Source organism: Lissotriton vulgaris, chromosome 1_2 (assembly GCF_964263255.1).
Source record: "Lissotriton vulgaris chromosome 1_2, aLisVul1.2, whole genome shotgun sequence".
In the NCBI taxonomy this organism is placed as follows: domain Eukaryota; kingdom Metazoa; phylum Chordata; class Amphibia; order Caudata; family Salamandridae; genus Lissotriton; species Lissotriton vulgaris.
In genome coordinates this window covers 85,421,919-85,442,241 of record NC_141686.1, presented here as the reverse complement: position 1 = coordinate 85,442,241, position 20,323 = coordinate 85,421,919, and the positions used below count along the sequence as shown (strand labels likewise).

Genomic DNA, 20,323 nt, shown 5'->3' with positions numbered 1-20,323 from the left:
AATCCCTGAAGATGCTCTATGTGACAGAACCTATGCCAAAGTCATTTTAACCCAGAGGACAGAATAAAACAGATTAACACAGAAATAGACTGGACAACAAATAAACACAATCTTCAAAGTATGCACATTTGAAAAGGTATTCTAACCTGAAATCCCATTGGTTTTGGGAGAATATGAGAGACTATTTAGGGTCGGACTATATATCATGATTATGTTTACCTATGCTATTGCTTACATTCAATGAGTTATTTAAATGTTGTAAATTGTTGCGTTTTCCAGATCTATTTAAAATGAGGTATTGTACTTTAATGCGTGCACTCAATAATGATATATCCTTTTTTAAGGAAAAGTTAATACAGTGAGGATGGTATGCAACTGTTTGACAGCTTTCTCCTCCCAGTATATGCCTTGGTGGTCTGGCAATGCCGGGATTCTGTATATGAATTACCAGTTTGGCCCCACCACTTCTGCTGTGAAGCCTACCAATTTATAGACCATTTTTCAAAGACATTAACACTGTGTAAAGTCCTTTTCTCTCCTGGGGTTCATGTGTCTCTCACAAAAGATGTGATGGATTGCCTTACTAAATAAAGGCTGCAGCCTTGAAGAGCATTTGCCTCCACACAGCTGAGTCTGTCCTACTGAAGACCTCACCCAGTGCTTAATTTGTGCCTGTGACGGCAAGAGGTGAGCACTAGCACTCATTTTTGTAGACCAGACCTTATTTTTCAATCATCAGACTTTGACCGCGAGTGAGTGAGAAAGGCAGCAAATGGAGAAGGAAAGATAAGAAAAGAAAAGGGTAACAAGGGGATTAAACGTGAATTGGTAAACAACCTGCAAAAGTGAGATACAGAGACAGGAAGTTTAAAGGTGGTAGAAAGAGGTAGAAGGTGCAATCAAAACAAGCATTGGCATAGCCAATAGGTCTCGCCTTTGGGACCTTATGTGTTTAGCCATACAACAGTTGATGTTGTTGCACTAAGAATAGTGTGCTGCATAACGAAATACTTAAATTGTCCCAAAAGCGAGACCTATTGACTTTGCCAATGCTGGTTTCATCTTTTTCTGTTCTTTTGCTTGTCCTTCCTCTTGCAGGTAGTCCCTGAGCTGTCAGTACAGTCAACATCCAGAGTGAGGCAGCTAAAAGCATCCAAGGAGAGAGTCCACAGTGGGGCCAGGACTGGGGGCCATCCAGAAAATCCTCACATTTCCACAGTGGCATTAGCGGACCCACTGATAATATTCTGCTGACAAACAAATACACATTTTGCAAAAATAAAGAAGAATTTCACTGCAATACATGCTATGTTAAGTCTGTAAAAGAAAGATCAACCTAACTGTGAAAAACGGGACACAACCTGAAAAACGGACGAAATACACATAATTCATGAGATTAAAAAAAATCCACAAAGCCTCGTATGTTTGGCCACATCAGAATTCAAAATGTATGCACCACAAGCAAATAATGGCAAGAAAAAATAATCAAGAGCAAAGCAGATGACAAAACAACAAAAATATGAATGTCTGTAAAGGTGCTGAGGATTAGATCCTCTGTAAGTTACAGTTTGGGCTCTAGAAAAGGATCATAAATAGAGAAGGTGAGGTGTCAGAACAGAACACTTGAATCCTAACCCCTGTGCCACCGAATCTGCTGCATTTGTGATATTTTCAATGACCAGGTGCTGTCCTCAGAGTTAGCGGAGGCTAGCGTGCTGCATGGGGTGCGAGTCACTCCGTGTGCTCCCGAATCAATTCTAGCCTACGAGACAGTAATAAAGAGGGAGACCGAGCATTGGGTTTCATACAGTGCGCACTGCAGCAAGAGCAGAACTGCCGCTGACACCACACCCAAGTCCCAGTGGACCCTGCTCTATTTATGCTGAGCAAGCAGGGGCGGCCCAATGTACTGTGTGACGCTCTGATGCAGCGACTCAAATGCAGGTTAATTTTCCATTTTAAAACTGCACTTCGTTCTGCGCCGATTTACAAGAATACGTGTATTTTTAACAAATCAAGTGTTCTGATTGCGTGCAAGCTCAGTTCACAACATACCTCATTCACTTATCTCTGAGAAGTTATTCTACAAGAAAAGTTTAACAGCTCTGTGCATGTTGTTGAGCACAACAACAAAGAATTTGACTAAACATACGATATGTTATTGTGGAGGATCAGGAGCGAGGATGTTCCATTATTTACACATGCAATACAATGCATACAAATACAGTGCCGAGGAGGAAAGCAATGACAATGCGAAATTAAAAAATGCAGATGTGAAACGATAAAAACCAACGTTTGCTAAAACAGTTGTTGTCCCAAACAAGTTCTCACAAGCACCAGTACAGCGACAATTGTGATGCAATGATAATAACAAAAGCAGTGCTGATGCAAAATAAATAAATGCCAGTGAAAAGTTAATGGCGAAAAAAATGTCAGGAGCACAAGTATGCCGCCAGCTGCGATACAAACACAATGCAAAAAGCAAGGCCGATGCAAAAGAAATTTAAGAAAAAATGTATGCCAATCTGAACCGCTAGCACTCGTGCTTGTACCCACCTTGCGGGAGCAAGCAGCGGTGCGCAGGCCATCTGTTTTCAATTAGCACGCACGCCGATGCTATATCCTGTAAGCTGGATGCCGCGACAAGCACGAAAGAAAGTGTTTAAAAATTCAAGACCGATTGCTAAAGGCCCTCTCCTAGACAGCGCATGCTCGCTACCTAGGCGAGACCTAAAAAGGCACCATTGATGTTCAGTAACCCGAGCATTCAGCAGCACTACCACTATCCACTCTAATGGGGGGTGTTGCCTATACACCACATTGGCATTTGTGAAACGCGAACACCACAAACATTCTAGAAGCAGATTCCATTTCGTACCAAATTGGATCATTCCAATGAAAACCGAGATCTCCTCATCCCAGGCTCCTTTATCAGCAACACGTGAGAATACTAAATCGCAAGCCAAATATTATTGGCATTACATGTGAAAAGTTAACATAAATAAGAGCCCTGCACTCACTTTCCACTGATTACTAGCTTACCCAGTGCACAAATTTAGAAAAAGGTCTTGGGGCAGCTATCTCAAAAAGGCCAGCTGTGAGAGAATTCAGACGTAAAACACGGGGCTTTGAAAGACCTCTACAATGAGTCATGAGAAACAAGTGATCAGAAATGTGTTTTTTGTGGTGTACAAGCTCAGCAAAGCACAACTTTGTTGTGAAAAGCTAGACAATGCCTCTCACCGCTTTCCCACCAAAATGTTTAAAAATAAGGTAGCCATCAAAAGGTCCTTATTTAACGTCTGATGCAACCTTTGCACAGCCTCTCTTCAAAATACACAAAATACAGACCCACCTTACGTGGGACAGACTGGCACCAGTTGAGTCAAACAATTTTAAAAGACATGCAATAGCCATGAAAAGTCGACTCAGATGTTTCTTACAGTTGTTAAGAAAGAACTTATTTTTACGTTTCTATGCAGCTACAGTACATGCACCTTGTGTGCCACTGCCCCTTGGCCAGGCTTTCCCTGCAGCTCACTTCTGGTATGCTACAGCTGTAAGTGTTTAACTTTTCCTGCTGCCTGAACCAGGACAGACTTCAATTGGTAACCAATGAACAAAAAATAAACACAAAACAGTTGCTATCGACGTGCGACTAAAAAAAAAAAATGTAATTAAGCTGAAAATATAAAAACGTGCCCGTGCACTTTTCAAGTGGTAGGCATCGGTGTAACAACATCTCGGGCCTTTATTTCATTTTAGGACTGATGCCCAGCAGGGCCTTGGCCCACGGCCGTTTCTGACCTCTCTTCAGGATCTGTACCAGCACGTGCGTTTTCTGCTGGCACTGCCCACTAAAAGATGCTGGGCCTGTGCCATTCTACCCAAGCAACCACAGAGGCCCACTGGGGAAACAAAAACCGGGTCTCTGCCGGGCGGCTTTATTTTTATACCAGCCCTTATAACACGAGCCCCGAAGCAGACTTCAGCTAGCTGTGACAGTATAAATGCAGAGTCTTTTTGCCCACATTCTGAGATGGCCTACCCACCCTTCTACTTAAAGCTCTGAGTTTACATCAAGTCTCCTCTCGCCTCTGGCATTATGCGGTTTTGGTGATATTATGTAAACTGTCAGCTAGAGCAAACATGTTATATTCCATTTAACCCAAAAGAATCCTGTGAGGGAGGAGGGGGGGCTGCAGCCTTCCCTCCCCCCCCCCCCCCCCAATCGGGTCTTTATTGCTCCATGGACTTATTCACCATTGACTTGATGCAACAAACCTAAATTATTTTTACCACATGGGTGGTTTTAACCATTGACCATAAACCAAATGAATGCCTACAGCACAGCTGATCTTTGGTTTTGAAAAGCCTTGAAGGTAAAATGAACCCCTTGTCCAAACAATAGCCCTCTCCTAGCCGGAGGAATCTGCACACAAGTGTGGAGTGGGAGGAAGGGGGAGCGGGGGGGGGGGGGGGGGGTTGGGGGGGAGGGGGGGGATGGAAAGAGATACACTGCCAACTGCGAAATATGTAAACTAGTCCAAAACCCAGTTTCCCCATTTGTTCACATTCTGTAATCCTGAGCAAATGTTATATTATGTATCATCTTCCCATGCCCTGCTTCCTTAATCTACCTAAACTGTGAGGGCTTGGAAAACGGCAGAATCCTTGACCTCCACCCCACTCCAGGATTAAGAGCTATATAATCAACCAGCCTGTATAAACAAGCACTGGCAAATCCAATAGGTCTAGCTTGGATTGAAAATTAAGAACCTTCTGCAGTGAAAAAAACCAACAAGAAGGGTTGGTTTTCAGTACATCAATGACTCAAGGAATTTAATGTGTGATGATGAAATTTACCTTTGGGGGTGCAAAACTTAAGAGGCGGCATGATCAGCGGTCGAAGAGGGCGCGATCGGAAGGGGACGGCGTGCTCCTACTTTTTTTATTTATCTAAGTCTGTTCCCCTACTTCTTCATTTCTAAAATGCGTCCCAGGATGGCAGGAATGCTCTGAACATAAAAAACATTACAGGATCCTCCAGCCCTGTGTGGTGCACATCGAGGAAGGCCTCTGCAGTTGCCAGGACTCACTCCCCCTTCCCCTCTGTATCTGTGGGCAGGGGGCTGCCCAGCAACACTGAGGTGTTGCACAGTGGAGGAGCAGTCAATCAGCATGAAAAAACAGCTACCTCTGATGGCCATGCTGCTGCAGTGATTTACGCCTCATTTAGTGAGGATGCCACATACCTGCCCCCACTGTGACCAATACAATGGTCATATCAGGACACATCGGCAGCCCCGCCACTGACCCCATCTGCCCATTATTTTCGGGCTCACCCAGACGGACAATGCTCAAGGAAAGGAGAGGACTTCATGTGTAATTCGTGGCAGACTGTGCCCAAAACCTTAGCACTTTTTTTAAATAACTGTGGAAATTTTGTTATGTCTTATCAGCTGTTTTCCTTATTATATTTCATAAAACGTGTACTGCTCATCTATCTATGTTCAGGGATGTGGTCTTTCTGAAAATACAGTTTACCCTTTTCTAAGGATATAACATAAAAGCAGCCAGGTGTCCAGTTATGTGACACCAGAGCACCTCGTGGACCCCATCCAGGGTCTGACTGAAAACAAAATAGCCTAGGCACCAAAGTGTACTGGGCATCGGATGGTGGCTGGAGGGGTGGGAGACTGGTGTTGTTAGTGGAGGCTGCAAGCCCGACCCCCAGTAACATAACCTGTACGGCTGTCTAGCACAATAACTCACTTCTCACGCTCAAAAACGCAAAAATCACTGCAGAATTCCTTACAAGCCCAGCAGATTTCAGGCAACAATGAAAGAGTCAAGAATCATATCTCTGGTGGTTGATCTTCCTGTCGGAGAGAGATTGGAGTACTGTCTATGGACAGTTTTGGCTCATACATTGTAGCACCGAGGGTTAAGATGCCTGCTGCAAAGAACCTGTGCCATACAGATCACAGAACTATATTTAATGGGCATAGCTCAGTGGGTTACTGCTTGTGTTACAGAGATCCTTTAGTTACTTGCAGTGCATAACTTACAATCGTAAGAAATCAAGCACCTCTATCAATGACCTGCATGCAAACTGCATGGTGCAGGTTTGTAAGTTATGTTTTTCCTCCAGTCATTCATTATCCTAATACTGCTAAAATTGGTTTGTTTGAATTAAAATTCATTGTTATTAAAAAAATCCAACCACTGTGTTATGTTTTGAATCCTCAGGTTGTGCTTCTCCAGATCCTAAAACCAGAATTCATGGCATGTGAATCCTAACACCTTGTAGCCCCTTTAGTCTTGTAAACATTTTCTAGACATTGATTTACACACATATGATTCATTGTCTCTGTAAGTGTGCATGATGTAAAGTGCTCCAAGTCCCTCACTGGTATGAGAGGCACTATAAAACAATTGTAATACATGTGAGAGAGGGGCTATGGAGAGATGAGGGACTGTGTTGGATGGTGATAGAGAGGGAATCGTTGAAGGGCCCCAAGAAGATGGTCGTATCCTGGTGAACCGTGAGGTCATCATTTACTGTGCTCTAAAATCTAATACAATGGAATATATAATACAATATGTTGTAGAATGCACCATTTATATAATTTTTTCCAAAATGTTCTTGGGGACAGAACACCCTCTCCCCATATCCCCTTTGCAGTCGTCAGGCTTGCTTACTGCGTTCGCTCGCATCACACCGTGCAGGAGATGGACATAAATTTGCCAAGGCTGCTTTGGGTTCCCTGTCTGGCACAAAATTAAAAGTGCCCCATTTGGCAAATGAGATATCTAAACAAGCATTGGCAAAGTCAATAGGTCTTGGCATTGGGACCTCTTCGGTTTGTGATTTTTTTTAGTGACTCTTTACAGCATAACAAATGTACTATTTTGTCACCACAAAAATTAAGTTGGACACTTCCCGAATGAAAATATAATTTTGCCTATTACTTTTTTTTTTTTTTTTTTTTAATATCTTTATTCGGCAATTTTTCACCATAAAAGAATACACATACATAAACATTTCATCCCGATAAAAGATTATAAAATACAGTAAAAGCATGGACACATCATTCATCATATGGCAATCAGTAAATCGTCCTCAGCTAGTGGTATCTTCAGTTTGTAGTTTCAGTAACCGGGAACGTGTCAACCACGCACTTCCTAAAAACTTAGCCACCCCACAGATCATACTGGCAGATGAGGAATCTGTAGAAAGGACACGTAGTGCCTGGCTGTGGCACCTCAGCCCCATTTCCCTGCAGACGGGTTTCAACCAAAATTTCCGTGCCCCTTTGTAAGCTGGGCAGGCAAAGAACAAGTGAGCCACCGATTCCTTAGGGGCCGCACAGCCCGGGCAACCACGGGAGCAGACATCTGTATTCAGCCATCTCACCGTAAACTCATTCACCGGGAGCGTCCCATATCGCAGTTTAAGGTACAGCGCTCGGTCCAATGGTTTGGTTATTAAGTCTAAAAAGGGTTCCAGTTTACGCACAGACTTAATAGACAAAAACTGGTCAGTGAGTGAACCCAAATTCATAGACCTCATAGTATTATTCTGTACCCAATCCCAGTACAGTTTTTTTAAAACATCTTTTGGTGGTGGTGACTGCGACTCCCATGCCTCTCTAAGACCCAAGCTAAAAACCAATTCTTTCAATTTGTTTAACCATCTTATTTTTTTACAGGTATCCAATAGTAGCAGTTCATCCAGCCCTTCTGCGTACTTTGCGAGCTCCTCAGTTCTTTTTAGTCGGGACCAGAATAACAATGGGCGAAGCCTCACTAAATCCTTTACTGTTTTCCTGCCCAGATCTAATCTAAGAGGGATCATAGGGGTGGAAGTGGGGAGAGCTACCACATTCCTAAAAAAATTGTTTTCCGCTCTCATCAAGGCAGAAACCCCTTCAAATCCCCACAGTTCAGAGCCATAGAGTGCTGCAGGAAGGATCTGGCCCTCGTAGATGGTCATAGCTGGGGAGACCGGTTTGCTGGTTGACTCCCGAATCTCCTTCAACGTCACCCCGGATACTCTATGATGGTTTAATAGCATCTTAGACAAATGATCCTTCCAAGTCATGTGACTGTTAATTCGGACACCAAGATAGTCAAAAGACTCGACCAGCTCAAGGGGGGCGCTATTAAGCACAAAATTATTTCTAAATCTTCTTGAGGGTGCAAAAGCCATCAGTTTAGTTTTCAATGTATTGATAGTTAAACCTCGATTGGTACAAAAGGAGCTAAACCGATTTAAGAGTTTCTGCAAGCCCACCGGGGATTTAGAAATTAATAGGGTGTCGTCAGCGAAGAGAAGTGTGGGGATTTTCTCCCCCGCCAGGGATGGGGCATCCGACTCCTCCCCCATCAGATGGTCAACCACTCCATTTACGAATAGGGAGAAGAGGGTCGGAGCCATGACACAGCCCTGACGCACTCCTCTTCGCACAGGGATCCTATCTGTAAGTTGACCCTGGGATCCCCATCTCACCCTCGCATAGTTCCCTTCGTGCAGCTTGACGATTAGGCTCAGAAGACCACTGGGAATACCCATCTCTCCTAGAATTCCCCAAAGTTTAGTACGAGGGACCAGGTCGAAGGCGGTTTTAAGATCAATGAAGGCCATATACAAACTACCCTTCATGATAGTAACCGCCTTCCAATAGATGGCAAAGAGTCGAAAGACCTGGTCCATCGTACCTACCTTCCTTCTGAACCCCGCTTGTAAATGGGAGAGAATACTAGCCTCCTCTATCCAATCGCCTACTCTTGAAATGATGACCCTGCCGACCACTTTCTGGATTATGTCTATCAGACTGATGGGTCTGTAGTTTGCAGGGTCATCTCTAGCCCCCTTCTTATACACGGTAACTACCTCGGCCCCTTTCCAGGAGTCTGGAACCTGGTGTCCCCTCATAATCAGGTTCATTATAATCGCGATTAGTTTAGCCCAGGCCTCAGGCTCCACCAACAATAGATCCCCTGGGATCCCATCCTGCCCAGCGGCTTTTTTTGGGGTTAGGTGTCTAATCGCCAATACTACCTCTCCCGTTGAAAACAGAAGCTCGGTATCATCCACGGGGGCCCCTTCACCCAGGCTATTCACCCCAGGACTAGTTGTTTCTTCCGAGTCTCCATATAGGGATGAGAAGTGTGTAAACCATTGCTGGCAAGTTATATGATCAGACAATGGTTGCGATTTTCTCTGCCTTGATCTATTAACTAGTTCCCAAAAGAGGTTTGGATTCCTACCACTCACTGCATTGGAAAGATCCTGCCAATGCTGTTCCTCCCACTCCCGTTTGGCCAATGACAGTTCTTTCAGGTAATCCTTCCTGGCCGCTCTAACCAGTGGAGGGTCCCCTGAAAGTAGAGCTTCTGTCAATTTTTTCCTTTTGCTTTTACAAAGTTCGTTATACCAAACTTTGCTAAGAGTAGAGGGTATAGCAGGAGCCCTATTACTTTTCCCCTTCGAGATAAAAAATTTCCCAACTTGGTCTATTGTGGATTTATAGGCAGAGTCAAGGGAGGGGTATTGGGGACTAACGGTCCTATTTTCACCAGCCCATATTTCTAAGGTGGAAGACAAACCCTCAACCATTTCTTTGATGCTTCCTATGTCGCCCTCATTAAGCTTAGCCTTATCCCATTTCAATCTACGGTTGTTATTAAATGGGATAACTTCTTTAGTTGTTTTTAGGGTGACCATTGCACACCTGTCATTCCGAATGCCCCAATGGAATTTACAACACAGGGGGTTGTGGTCACTATCCTGGCTTGGGACGACCTCCATATCAATTAGGTCCGGCCAGAATCCAACATCCATTAGGATGTAATCGATTCGGGACGGACCGGAAAGTCTATTAAAGGTCCATGCCCCTGACTGGTCTGATAAGGTCCTGCCATTGAGGGCTCTTAGTTTATGGTCCCTTGTCAGTGCATTAATTTGTATGGCCCTAGACGACCACTTCCTAACAGGGGACAGGGAAAGAGTTGGAATAGACCATTTTGAGTCCTCCTCTTCGATTCCTAAGGGGTCGTCTCCGAGAAGGGGTTCAAAGGTACAATTAAAATCACCCCCCACCAGAATTTTAGCTAAGCTGGGGCAATTGGTTAAGGCCAAGTCCAGGGATGTTAGGGTCAAAGAGGGGGAGTCACCCTGTGTCCCTCTTGCATAAACATTAAAAAGGTCAAACCTATCAACAACCTCCCCTCCTTTTGCCGAGAGGTGGAGTATATCATTACACTCCACGTTATGTCTTGTAACCACCCAATTCAGATCTATTTTTATCCAGACAATGAGCCCGCCCGATGGTCTGCCCTTGCCCTTACTTACTGCGGGCACACAGTGGGTGGTATACCCCGATTTATGTAATGGAACTAAACTCCATGTCTCCTGGAACAGGCAGACATCAAACTGCTCAATTTGTATATGCCACTCTGGAATATCTAACTTCCTCTTTAGCCCAGCAATATTCCAAGAGAGGAGGTTTATTACCCTCCTTCCTCTGGGCGTGGAAGTATAACCCACCATTGACAACCTCTCATTAACAACCCTAGTCAAAGGGCACCCCCCCTCCTGGGCCAATGAAGTCACGGCTGCAGAACAATCAACCGTACTCATCACGGGCCCAGCTGGCCTAAAATCCTCATTAATGTCAATGGTGGTCACCATGTGGTCTGTAGGTAGAATAGCTTCTTCAGTAACAGTGCTACCCCAGATTGGACGAAGATCCTCCACCCCTAGAGATTCATTGTCGGTTTCCCCCCCCCCATGGCCCCACCTTCAATCGCAATCTTCCAGCCCTGACAGCTGAGAAAACCGATTATAGGTGTCCAATGGGGTAAAGGGCATCAAATGGTTCATGCTGGGACCTTGGTTCTGCCTATGTCCATGAGGGACCATGGACCAGGCGGAGTGTAGATCGGGCACCCTAGTCAGCTGATGACCATACTGAGGTTGATTATTAATATAGGGCGGAGTAAAGGGAGGCCTATAAAGTTGTGGTCTGTTTAAATATTTAGAGTTGGTAATTTTTGACCTGGGATAAAAGTATGTTAAAGCCCGTGGGATAACACAGGTTTCCCCACTCCCAGGTGGCCAGTTTAGGATGTAATCAACTGCCCGAGGGTCTCTAAAATTGACCACCACTAGGTCCCCCTCAATATCTTTAGTTCTACTCCCCAGCCAATTGATCCGTCTAACATGAACTATGTCCCCATCTATGTTAGGTGCTATCGGCCTGTGCAACCGCAACCAATGGATAATTTTATTTTTAAGGTCGACAAATCCCTCCTTCTTATTTTCAGTTAGCTGCGGGACCCCTGTTAGGATCACCACATAGGGCACAGCTTCAGGGGGGATCTCTATTGGTGGAACCCTTTTCTGAGGCATTCTGCTTTTTCCATCATCCCCCTGTGCACTCTGATTGCTACTCGTCGGGGCCTTTAGAGGTGGGTTGGAGGGGTCCGCTCCCAACCCTGTAGCTGGGGCTTTAGGTTGTTTAGGCTGCGGTGTATTATGGGTTGGGGGCACAGCTCCCCCCGGCAGCTGGCAATTTTGCTTAGCCGGAGCAGGAACGGGAGGAATTCTAGATTTACTTTGAGGTCCGGTAGAAGGGGGTTTGGGATGTACCGCCACACTTCCTTTATTTTTGGTATGAGTAGACATACTAGTTATGGCGGCTTCCAATATGGTTAGTCTAATTTCCACCTTTTTAATTGACTCATTAATGGGTAGAAGGAGAGATCTTAACAAGAATTCCAGATTCCCTGATACTGAAGAAGGAAGTGCAGGTGAAGTGATAGGTGGGGCGACTCTAGTGTTCTTATCGGGAGCCTCAACTTGTATGGTTACTGAAGATGGACTATGACCCGGTGAATCAACTACCTGTGGAGTTTGTTCCTGGCCTATTACTATAGGAGTCTCAGTTGTAACCGGGGTTATTATCCCTTTACCAAAATCAGTGTGCGATGTTTTTGCTTTACCTGGTACCACCCTTTGTTTCCTTCTTTTTTTACTAGGGGGCGGGCGGTGAATCTGGGCTGCAGGATAAATATTAACTTTCTGCTTCCTAGCTTTGGCTTTATCGGCCATACGACTACCACTAGGGGTGGGTGAAACAGTTATAACATTATTATTATCTGCAGGCAGACAAGGAGTAGCTACAAAGTCACGAAACAATAGTGGGACTCCATCTTGACTTACATTATCTTCACTTAGGCCAGTCGTATCACCTTCACGATTTAATTCAAGTAGGCTATCAGTGAGGGGTCTGTGTTTCATATTTTCAACAGAGCGACGCCGCTCTGCCCTACGCTCCGCTAGGGTGGAATCCTTTTCTCCCTCGCTCCTCTTGGGAAAATAGTTCTCCAGGGATCCATTGCGTAACCTAGATTTTTTTCCCGGGGTTTCTTCCTCTGTTGCCTTATCCATTATGTGATGAACAATGTCCTCCGGACTGCAAACGAAAGAGAGCAGGCCCAGCCCGGCCTCCTCCGGCCCCTGACGGCCACAGACGGTCCCGCCCTTGTCCCGGGCTTCTCCCGGTCGCTCCCGCGCAGCGGGGGTCCGGCCCACCTTTAGGTGTTGCAGCTATGTGATAGGCGGGGGGGCGTGGCCAGCGGGGAGAGCAGCCCAGGTGTTGCTAATTGGGCGTGCAGGGGCTCCTGGTCGCTGGAGTCCCCTGCTAGCTCGCAGCCCCGCTGGTTCTCTTACCTACCCCCGCGCTCCTCCTTGGCTCCTTCTGGTCAATCCTTTGGTGGACGACGCGCTGCGGGACCCGCGGAGCGGGTCCGGCGAGTCGTAGGGGTAAAAGCAGGTCCGCTGGGCAGCTGGTGTAACGCGCTCCTCCTTCAAACAGCAAGGTGCGTGGAAAGTGTCCCACAAACACAGGGACAACAGCAGCTTTAGGCTCCGTTGGCGGGGGGGCGTGGCCAGCGGGGAGAGCAGCCCAGGTGTTGCTAATTGGGCGTGCAGGGGCTCCTGGTCGCTGGAGTCCCCTGCTAGCTCGCAGCCCCGCTGGTTCTCTTACCTACCCCCGCGCTCCTCCTTGGCTCCTTCTGGTCAATCCTTTGGTGGACGACGCGCTGCGGGACCCGCGGAGCGGGTCCGGCGAGTCGTAGGGGTAAAAGCAGGTCCGCTGGGCAGCTGGTGTAACGCGCTCCTCCTTCAAACAGCAAGGTGCGTGGAAAGTGTCCCACAAACACAGGGACAACAGCAGCTTTAGGCTCCGTTGGCGGGGGGCGTGGCCAGCGGGGAGAGCAGCCCAGGTGTTGCTAATTGGGCGTGCAGGGGCTCCTGGTCGCTGGAGTCCCCTGCTAGCTCGCAGCCCCGCTGGTTCTCTTACCTACCCCCGCGCTCCTCCTTGGCTCCTTCTGGTCAATCCTTTGGTGGACGACGCGCTGCGGGACCCGCGGAGCGGGTCCGGCGAGTCGTAGGGGTAAAAGCAGGTCCGCTGGGCAGCTGGTGTAACGCGCTCCTCCTTCAAACAGCAAGGTGCGTGGAAAGTGTCCCCCTATTACTCTAAAGAGCTCTCAAGTTTTTTGTGAGTAGGAGAGTTAGCAAGCCAGACAGTTCAAAGGTATCGTTAGCAGGACACTTAAAAACATAATGTCGATGTTTGAGCAGCTAGCTGGCTGACATGAATGTGGAGGAGCCCTTGTGTGTTTCTGTGAGTCAGATCAGATTTTCCTGAAGAATCCCTTAATCTTTGAGCCCTGCTTATCCCCTTCCTTGCTGTCCACGAGTACACCAAAGGCACACCTATGTGGACGAGGAGCACTGTATTCATGTCCTCAACGTTTGAGGCAAAAAACACTCATTGATTTCCAAACAAGGAGTTTAAAAGCTAAGATAACCATGAAGTTTCTTCTTATATTTTGCATGCTTTACATAATCTTGCATTGCCTATGAGTGTTTGTTTTTTCCAGGATGATGTTACTTTTTTTCCAAGCAGTGCACAATTTGAATTGAGGCACATTAAGGTGTTTATAAAAGTGGCACAATTGGGTTGTAGCTGAAGGCTGTGCAAGTGTCTCTCAGTGGGGTAGAAAGTGCTCGGGGGAGAGAATGTGGCACTATGGCCAGAGCTACCAAATCTGGAACTGGGTAATCAGGCTTCATGAACAGTCCACCAGACCACTCTCCTGAGGGAGAACATTTCCCCGCTAGACCACAGGAGCCCTGGTCTCTTAGCACCAGCAGGTGCAAGTGTGGGTTAATCTTGAAGGTCTGTCCACCACAATCCATACTGAATTTCACCTCCAGTCTTGCGGGCAGGCCTACAAAGCAGCACACCCTAGATTAGCAGAGACTTTGTCACTGAAGTCACAGGACCCTTGAGGCCAGTCTACCTCACCCATTAGTGCCTCATTGGCCTTGTTCCAGCAGTAGTAGTGCAACTCACCAGGAATCGGCAATGCGGAATTGTACACACCAAACTGAGGGGCATATTTATGAGGGCCTTGCATCATGCTTGCACTACGGAAAGTGGTAAATGCACAACACAAATCTGCAAGTCATATTTATGAAGCCACGCAAAGTTGCTTTGAATGGCAACACAGCGCAAATTGCTGCTTTGCCTTACTCTGCACAAGGGAGGCGTTGCAGAGGGTGTTCCCACTCAACTCTCCTGTTTTTTTTTTTTTAGGGATAATGACTTGTAAACCTGGAACTGCATCAAAATCTTACGCCTCCCCAAGGTAGGCACAACAAGGAGAAATATCTTCATTTCTCCCTGTTTTTCCTTTATCTATATGTGCAGCACACATAGAAAGAGGAAAAAAGCCTCTGGATTGTTATTGTGCAGGAAGGTGCTCCTTCCTGCACAAAAACAATCCTGCATGCAACATAGGCACCCTTGCACCATGTTGCAAGGGTGCCTGCGTTGGCACTAGGCTGACGAAATGGCACCTGTGTACTTGGATAAACGTGTATCTATTGGTTGCTTTGAATAACATTATTAACTGTAACTCATCAGTGACATGCCAAATATAGTAAAAATTGGGATGTTCTGCTATTTCTAGCCACACATATGACTCTGCCCACTGACCCAATCCTCAGATTATGCCTGCCCCCTGATGCTCCACCCACAGTTCCCCTACTTTTTTTCCCCACTTCGACCACAGGCATGATACACAAAAAAAGCCAATTGACCCACGTGATATAACACTGGCCCACCGGGAAGAGCCAATGGTTGTCTGTGCAGTGTTTTAAAACGCCAGACAGAAAAACTTATTGAAAGAGGCCAGCCAGCAAGTGAGCGATGGCTCAATAACTAACGAGACATAACAAGGGGTCTTCAGGAGTTGATGCTCTGGGCAAGAAGGCTTTCTTCTGTAGCCCCTTTATAGCGACATGAACTAGTCTCCTTTCAGTGGCGCAGTAAACTACTTTGGGCAAGGTTATGCCAGAGGGCAGGCTGCTTGTGGGCCCACTGCACTCGCCGCATTATTCTGGTGGTTGGTCTGCAGTGATGGGGACGGATCGAAGGGCGGCGAGAGGGAGGGTAACGGCGAAGCAGGGAAGAACTGCTCCATTTGCGGTGTCTGGTCTGAAAACGCACCCTAGGCTCGAGTTTGCAAGGCACGGTGCAAGATAGTTTCCAGCCAGGGAGTGGAGTGGGGGACAGGAAAAGCCGTCACTCTCCAGCGCGGTGTCAAGGCAGGCGTCTGTCCGGGTTCTGTGGAGAGATTTCACCCGAAAACGACTTACTACAAATATGAACAGGGTTGGAGTCTGGGGAGAACACATTCTGAACCTCAAACACGTTGATTCTAGCAATACTGAAGAATACGCCAATACAAATCGGAGTATTTAATGGAAATGAAGGGGAGTGCTATTTGATATGGCAGTGTGATAAATATAACACTTTCTGTTAGCTGGCTGGCTACCTATCTCAGTTTGCAACTATACACACAACGATCAATTAACTTTTCCTGATGTTTATCCGGCTGTCTGGCAAATATCGCATTTTCACACCTGTCCGACACAATGACACTAAAAATAAGACACTTTCTTGCAATTGTTCTTGCTGGCTACTGCACACAAAAGCTCATTTTATATGCATCTCGCAGCCCCACTAACAGTACGTTTTTTGTCGTCTACGAACCCAATGCCAAAACAAAAACATTAGATGCTTTTTACAGTTTATCCACCTGTTGATTTCACTAAGAAGTTTGAGATGGTGGTGAAATGCTCCACGCCCTCCTTGTAACACGTCTAATCACGTGGTTCGTCCTTAAAAAATCTCGCTAAAACTTTTCTTCACATGTAACGGAGACAGCTGAACGTGCTGCGGCAGTAACGTGCACCTTAACTTCACCACTGCCTTTAACAAAGAGCGCCACAGCTGTACCAATCGCTTTAAGACCCCCTCTGCAAATACCGCTGATAATTGTTTTTTTTCGACTTTTAAAACAAAATCCCTACTTAGGATGAAAGGAAAACGTTTTGAACGTTGCAGGCAGTGGATGAAAGCCAGTGGGAAACCGTGAAAGACCTCATGCACACACAGGCAGGGAGAGGGGGTGGTCCAGCAGCTTTCTAGGAACCGGGAGGGAGAGAGTTAGGAAGAGTCAGACAGCTTCAAAGAAATGTTTGACAGGAGGTATGAAAAAGGGAACGAGAGCCCGCGGGCAGGGATTGTTTGGGAAGCATTGTGTCCTTATCGCCTGTACTCAATGTGAGAGAAAACAACACGAGAAAGAGGAAAGGTGGGATTAGCCTCTCCGTGTTTCTTCCCAGGGTGGGGGTGATGGGATTACAACGGTACAAACAAGCGCCCCCCTCCCCATCCATCCCTCCCTCCCTTAACAGCCCTTCCCCTACCTGCATGCCCGCAGTACTGAAGGGGCAGAGTAGTTTCTCCCACATTGGGGTCCTCCTGCCTGAGACCCCAGGCGCCTGGCACGGTGCAGCTTCTAAGGCAGGGCAAATCACCGAAATCCGCTCACCCCGGGGAAGGATAAGGTGGCCTGGGAGGCACAGTGACACTTCAAAGTAGGGCGAAACTGTACCGGGTGTCAGTCAGACCAGTGCCCACCTTGCAGATCACGACAGGACATGCACCTTAGCAACTCCTCTAGGCGCCAGCGCCGAAGTCAATCCACGGGAAACAAACACCAACAGACAGGGCTGGCGGGGTCTGGACCCTCCTCCCGCTCTGCCTCCTGCGAGGTGCAGCAGGTCCCGGGCTGGATCCCAGAGGTACGTCTGCACTGATGTCTGTTCTCGCATGCATGCAGTGGAGGAAAGCAGAGGACGCGCGCGCTCGTGTCCAAGACCTGCCTGCTCCACGGCTTTGCAGTTCATTACTGGCTCGCGCTGAGCCCACAGACAGCCCGCGCGGGCGCGAGCCCAGCGCCCTCCCTTCTCCCCCAGGAGCAGACCGCACCGCATGCCATTGGCCAGCACCAAGAGGGCTGAGAAGGCTGGGCGGGGCCTGTGCCTCCGCGCGCGGACCCTCAGGGCAAAGAGGCAGGGGAGGGGTCCCTCACCTCACTCAGACCCGGCTGGGAGGACCCGCGGTACGCGGAGGAGGGAGGGCCCAAGTCCCCACAGCAGGCCAGACGCAGAGGCAACAGCAGTCGCCACCCGACAACCCCTTTGCAAAAAGTGGCCTGCGCGCTCACCAGTAAGTACCGCTGCGAGGTACTGGAGTGAACTTTAACTCCTCGCTTACTCGGTGACAGCGCGCACATGTGTACTCGGTGACAGTGCGCACATGGGTCTGAGGCGAGGTTCTTGGAGGGATGTCCCACTGTTTGCGTGAGTGCAGCCCCAAAGCGCTGTAAATAACAGGTGTTAGTAGTGGTACCAGGACCCAGCAGCATATCACCAGGGACCTGTCACGCATGCAACTCAGCCAGGCAAGTTTTGAATGGCAAATCAAGGACCCAGCCCACTCGGGTCCTCCACCGTGAAGACCCCTTTGGCACGAGCTGGACTTCGATGGGGACGCAGCAATGACATTTACTGTTATTTGTTTCAAATGGGTTTTGAAATACTGACCGGACTCTTCCACCATGTATTTTGTGGCTGGTTACTGCAGACGCAGCAATGCTGCTCCAATATTAACGTGCAGCTGAAAGAAATGCGCCGAACCGTCTTGGTAGATGTTTTTGAGGGTTAAGGCCGATGACGGGAGGTTTGACGACTGAAATGTGCACCACGTGAGAGCTTGGCCTGGTGTGAGGGCGCTAAAAAGCTCTTTTAATTTGATCTTTCCACTGAAGTGTTTGGACTGAGTGTATAGGGTCACAGCAGGACAACCGGCCACCCTCACCAACCCCTTCAAAGCATGGTCAATTGAGAGAGATGCCCAGTTGACTTGTAACGAGATTACTTTGACTTGGAACTGCTGGCCCAACTTGAACTTGTTTTCATTAACATGCAGTGCGACTGCAGGAATGTCTTGGAAGGTCGTGAAGGCAAATTGATCTTTTGTGGCAACGTAAGAGAGTCAAATGTGGGTCAGACTCTGCAAAGGAAGCTCATGTCAGTTTTGACATTGCAGACGATGCACAATGCAACAAGAACATGTTGCAATGTAGCGTTGCATCGGGCCGCGTAGCCCACGGATCTATTATCAGTAACCTTTAAAACAAGCATTAGAAATGCAATAGGTCTCGCAGCATTAGAGTTAGTGCTTTTAGAATTGTTTATATATTTTTTGTTGTAAATCTTTAGCATTTTATTTTTTTGTAGGCAATGCAAAAGATTTACAAATCAAAAAAGCAAAAAGCAAATGTAAAAGCTTTAACTAAAAATCCTGCGAGACCTATTGCACTGTGTGAGGGTGAGGTGTTGAGGGTGAGTGAGGGTGGGGGTGAGTGAGAAGTTGAGTGTGAGTGAGGTGTTGAGGGTGAGTGAGGTGTTGAGGGTGAGTTTGAGTGAGAGTGAGTGAGGGTGAGGGTGAGAGAGTGTTATTGTGAGTTAGGGTGAGGTGTTGAGGGTGGATGAGGGTGAGGTGTTGAGGATGAGTGAGGATGAGTGAGTGTGAGTGAGGGGTTGAGGGTGAGTGAGGGTGAGTGAGGGTGAGTGAGGGTGAGTCAGGGTGAGTCAGGGTGAGTCAGGTGTTGAGGGTGAGTGAGGTGCTGAGGGTGAGTGAGGAGTTGAGGGTGATTGATGTTTAGGGTAACTGAGGGTGAGGGTGGATGAGGTGTTGAGGGTGAGGTGTTGAGGGTGAGGTGTTGAGGGTGAGGTGTTGAGGGTGAGGTGTTGAGGGTGAGGTGTTGAGGGTGAGGTGTTGAGGGTGATTGAGTGTGAGTGAGTGAGGGTGAGGTGTTGAGGGTGAGTGAGTGAGGGTGAGGTGTTGAGTGAGTGAAGTTGAGGTGTTGAGGGTGAGGATTTGAGGGTGAGGGTGTGAGGTGTTGAGGGTGAGTGTTTAAGGGTGATGGCGAGTGATGTTGAGGGGGTGATGTGTTGAGGGTGTTAGGGTGAGGTGTTGAGGGTGCGTTATTGAGCGTGAGGCTGAGGTGTAGAGTGTGAGTGAGAGTAAGAGTGAGGGCGATTGAGTGTTTTAGTGTTAGTGTGGGCGAGGTATTGAGGGTGAGTGAGGGGAAGGGTGATTGTGGTATTGAGAGTTAGTGAGGGTGAGGTGTTGAGTGTTAGTGATGGTGAGGTGTTGAGACCTATTGTGCACTGCACAGTGTGGGTGAGTGGCGGCTTGCGTGGGTGAGTGGCGGCTTGCGTGGGTGAGTGAGTGGCGGCTTGCGTGGGTGAGTGAGTGGCGGCTTGCGTGGGTGAGTGGCGTTGCGTGGATGAGTGGCGGCTTGCGTGGATGAGTGGCGTTGCGTGGATGAGTGGCGTTGCGTGGATGAGTGGCGTTGCGTGGATGAGTGGGGTTGCGTGGATGAGTGGGGTTGCGTGGATGAGTGGGGTTGCGTGGGTGAGTGGGGTTGCGTGGGTGAGTGGGGTTGCGTGGGTGAGTGGGGTTGCGTGGGTGAGTGGGGTTGCGTGGGTGAGTGGGGTTGCGTGGGTGAGTGGGGTTGCGTGGGTGAGTGGGGTTGCGTGGGTGAGTGGGGTTGCGTGGGTGAGTGGGGTTGCGTGGGTGAGTGGCGTTGCGTGGGTGAGTGGCGTTGCGTGGGTGAGTGGCGTTGCGTGGGTGAGTGGCGTTGCGTGGGTGAGTGGCGTTGCGTGGGTGAGTGGCGTTGCGTGGGTGAGTGGGGTTGCGTGGGTGAGTGGGGTTGCGTGGGTGAGTGGGGTTGCGTGGGTGAGTGGGGTTGCGTGGGTGAGTGGGGTTGCGTGGGTGAGTGGGGTTGCGTGGGTGAGTGGCGTTGCGTGGGTGAGTGGCGT

At 48.0% G+C, this 20,323-nt stretch overlaps 1 protein-coding gene across 2 annotated transcripts in view; it reads right to left on the bottom strand.

The window, feature by feature from the left end:
- The window catches only part of WNT5B (Wnt family member 5B), a 494,935-nt gene extending 477,586 nt beyond the window's left edge, over positions 1-17,349 (bottom strand). The window contains exon 1 of one of the 2 annotated variants that reach the window (XM_086952866.1): positions 16,856-17,349. In XM_086952866.1, the coding sequence (XP_086808992.1) occupies positions 16,856-16,900 (45 nt within the window). In that variant the 5' untranslated portion in view covers positions 16,901-17,349. The remainder of the gene's footprint in view (positions 1-16,855) is intronic. The other variant, XM_086952867.1, reaches the window with a different exon arrangement.
- Between the last annotated feature and the right edge of the window lie 2,974 nt (positions 17,350-20,323).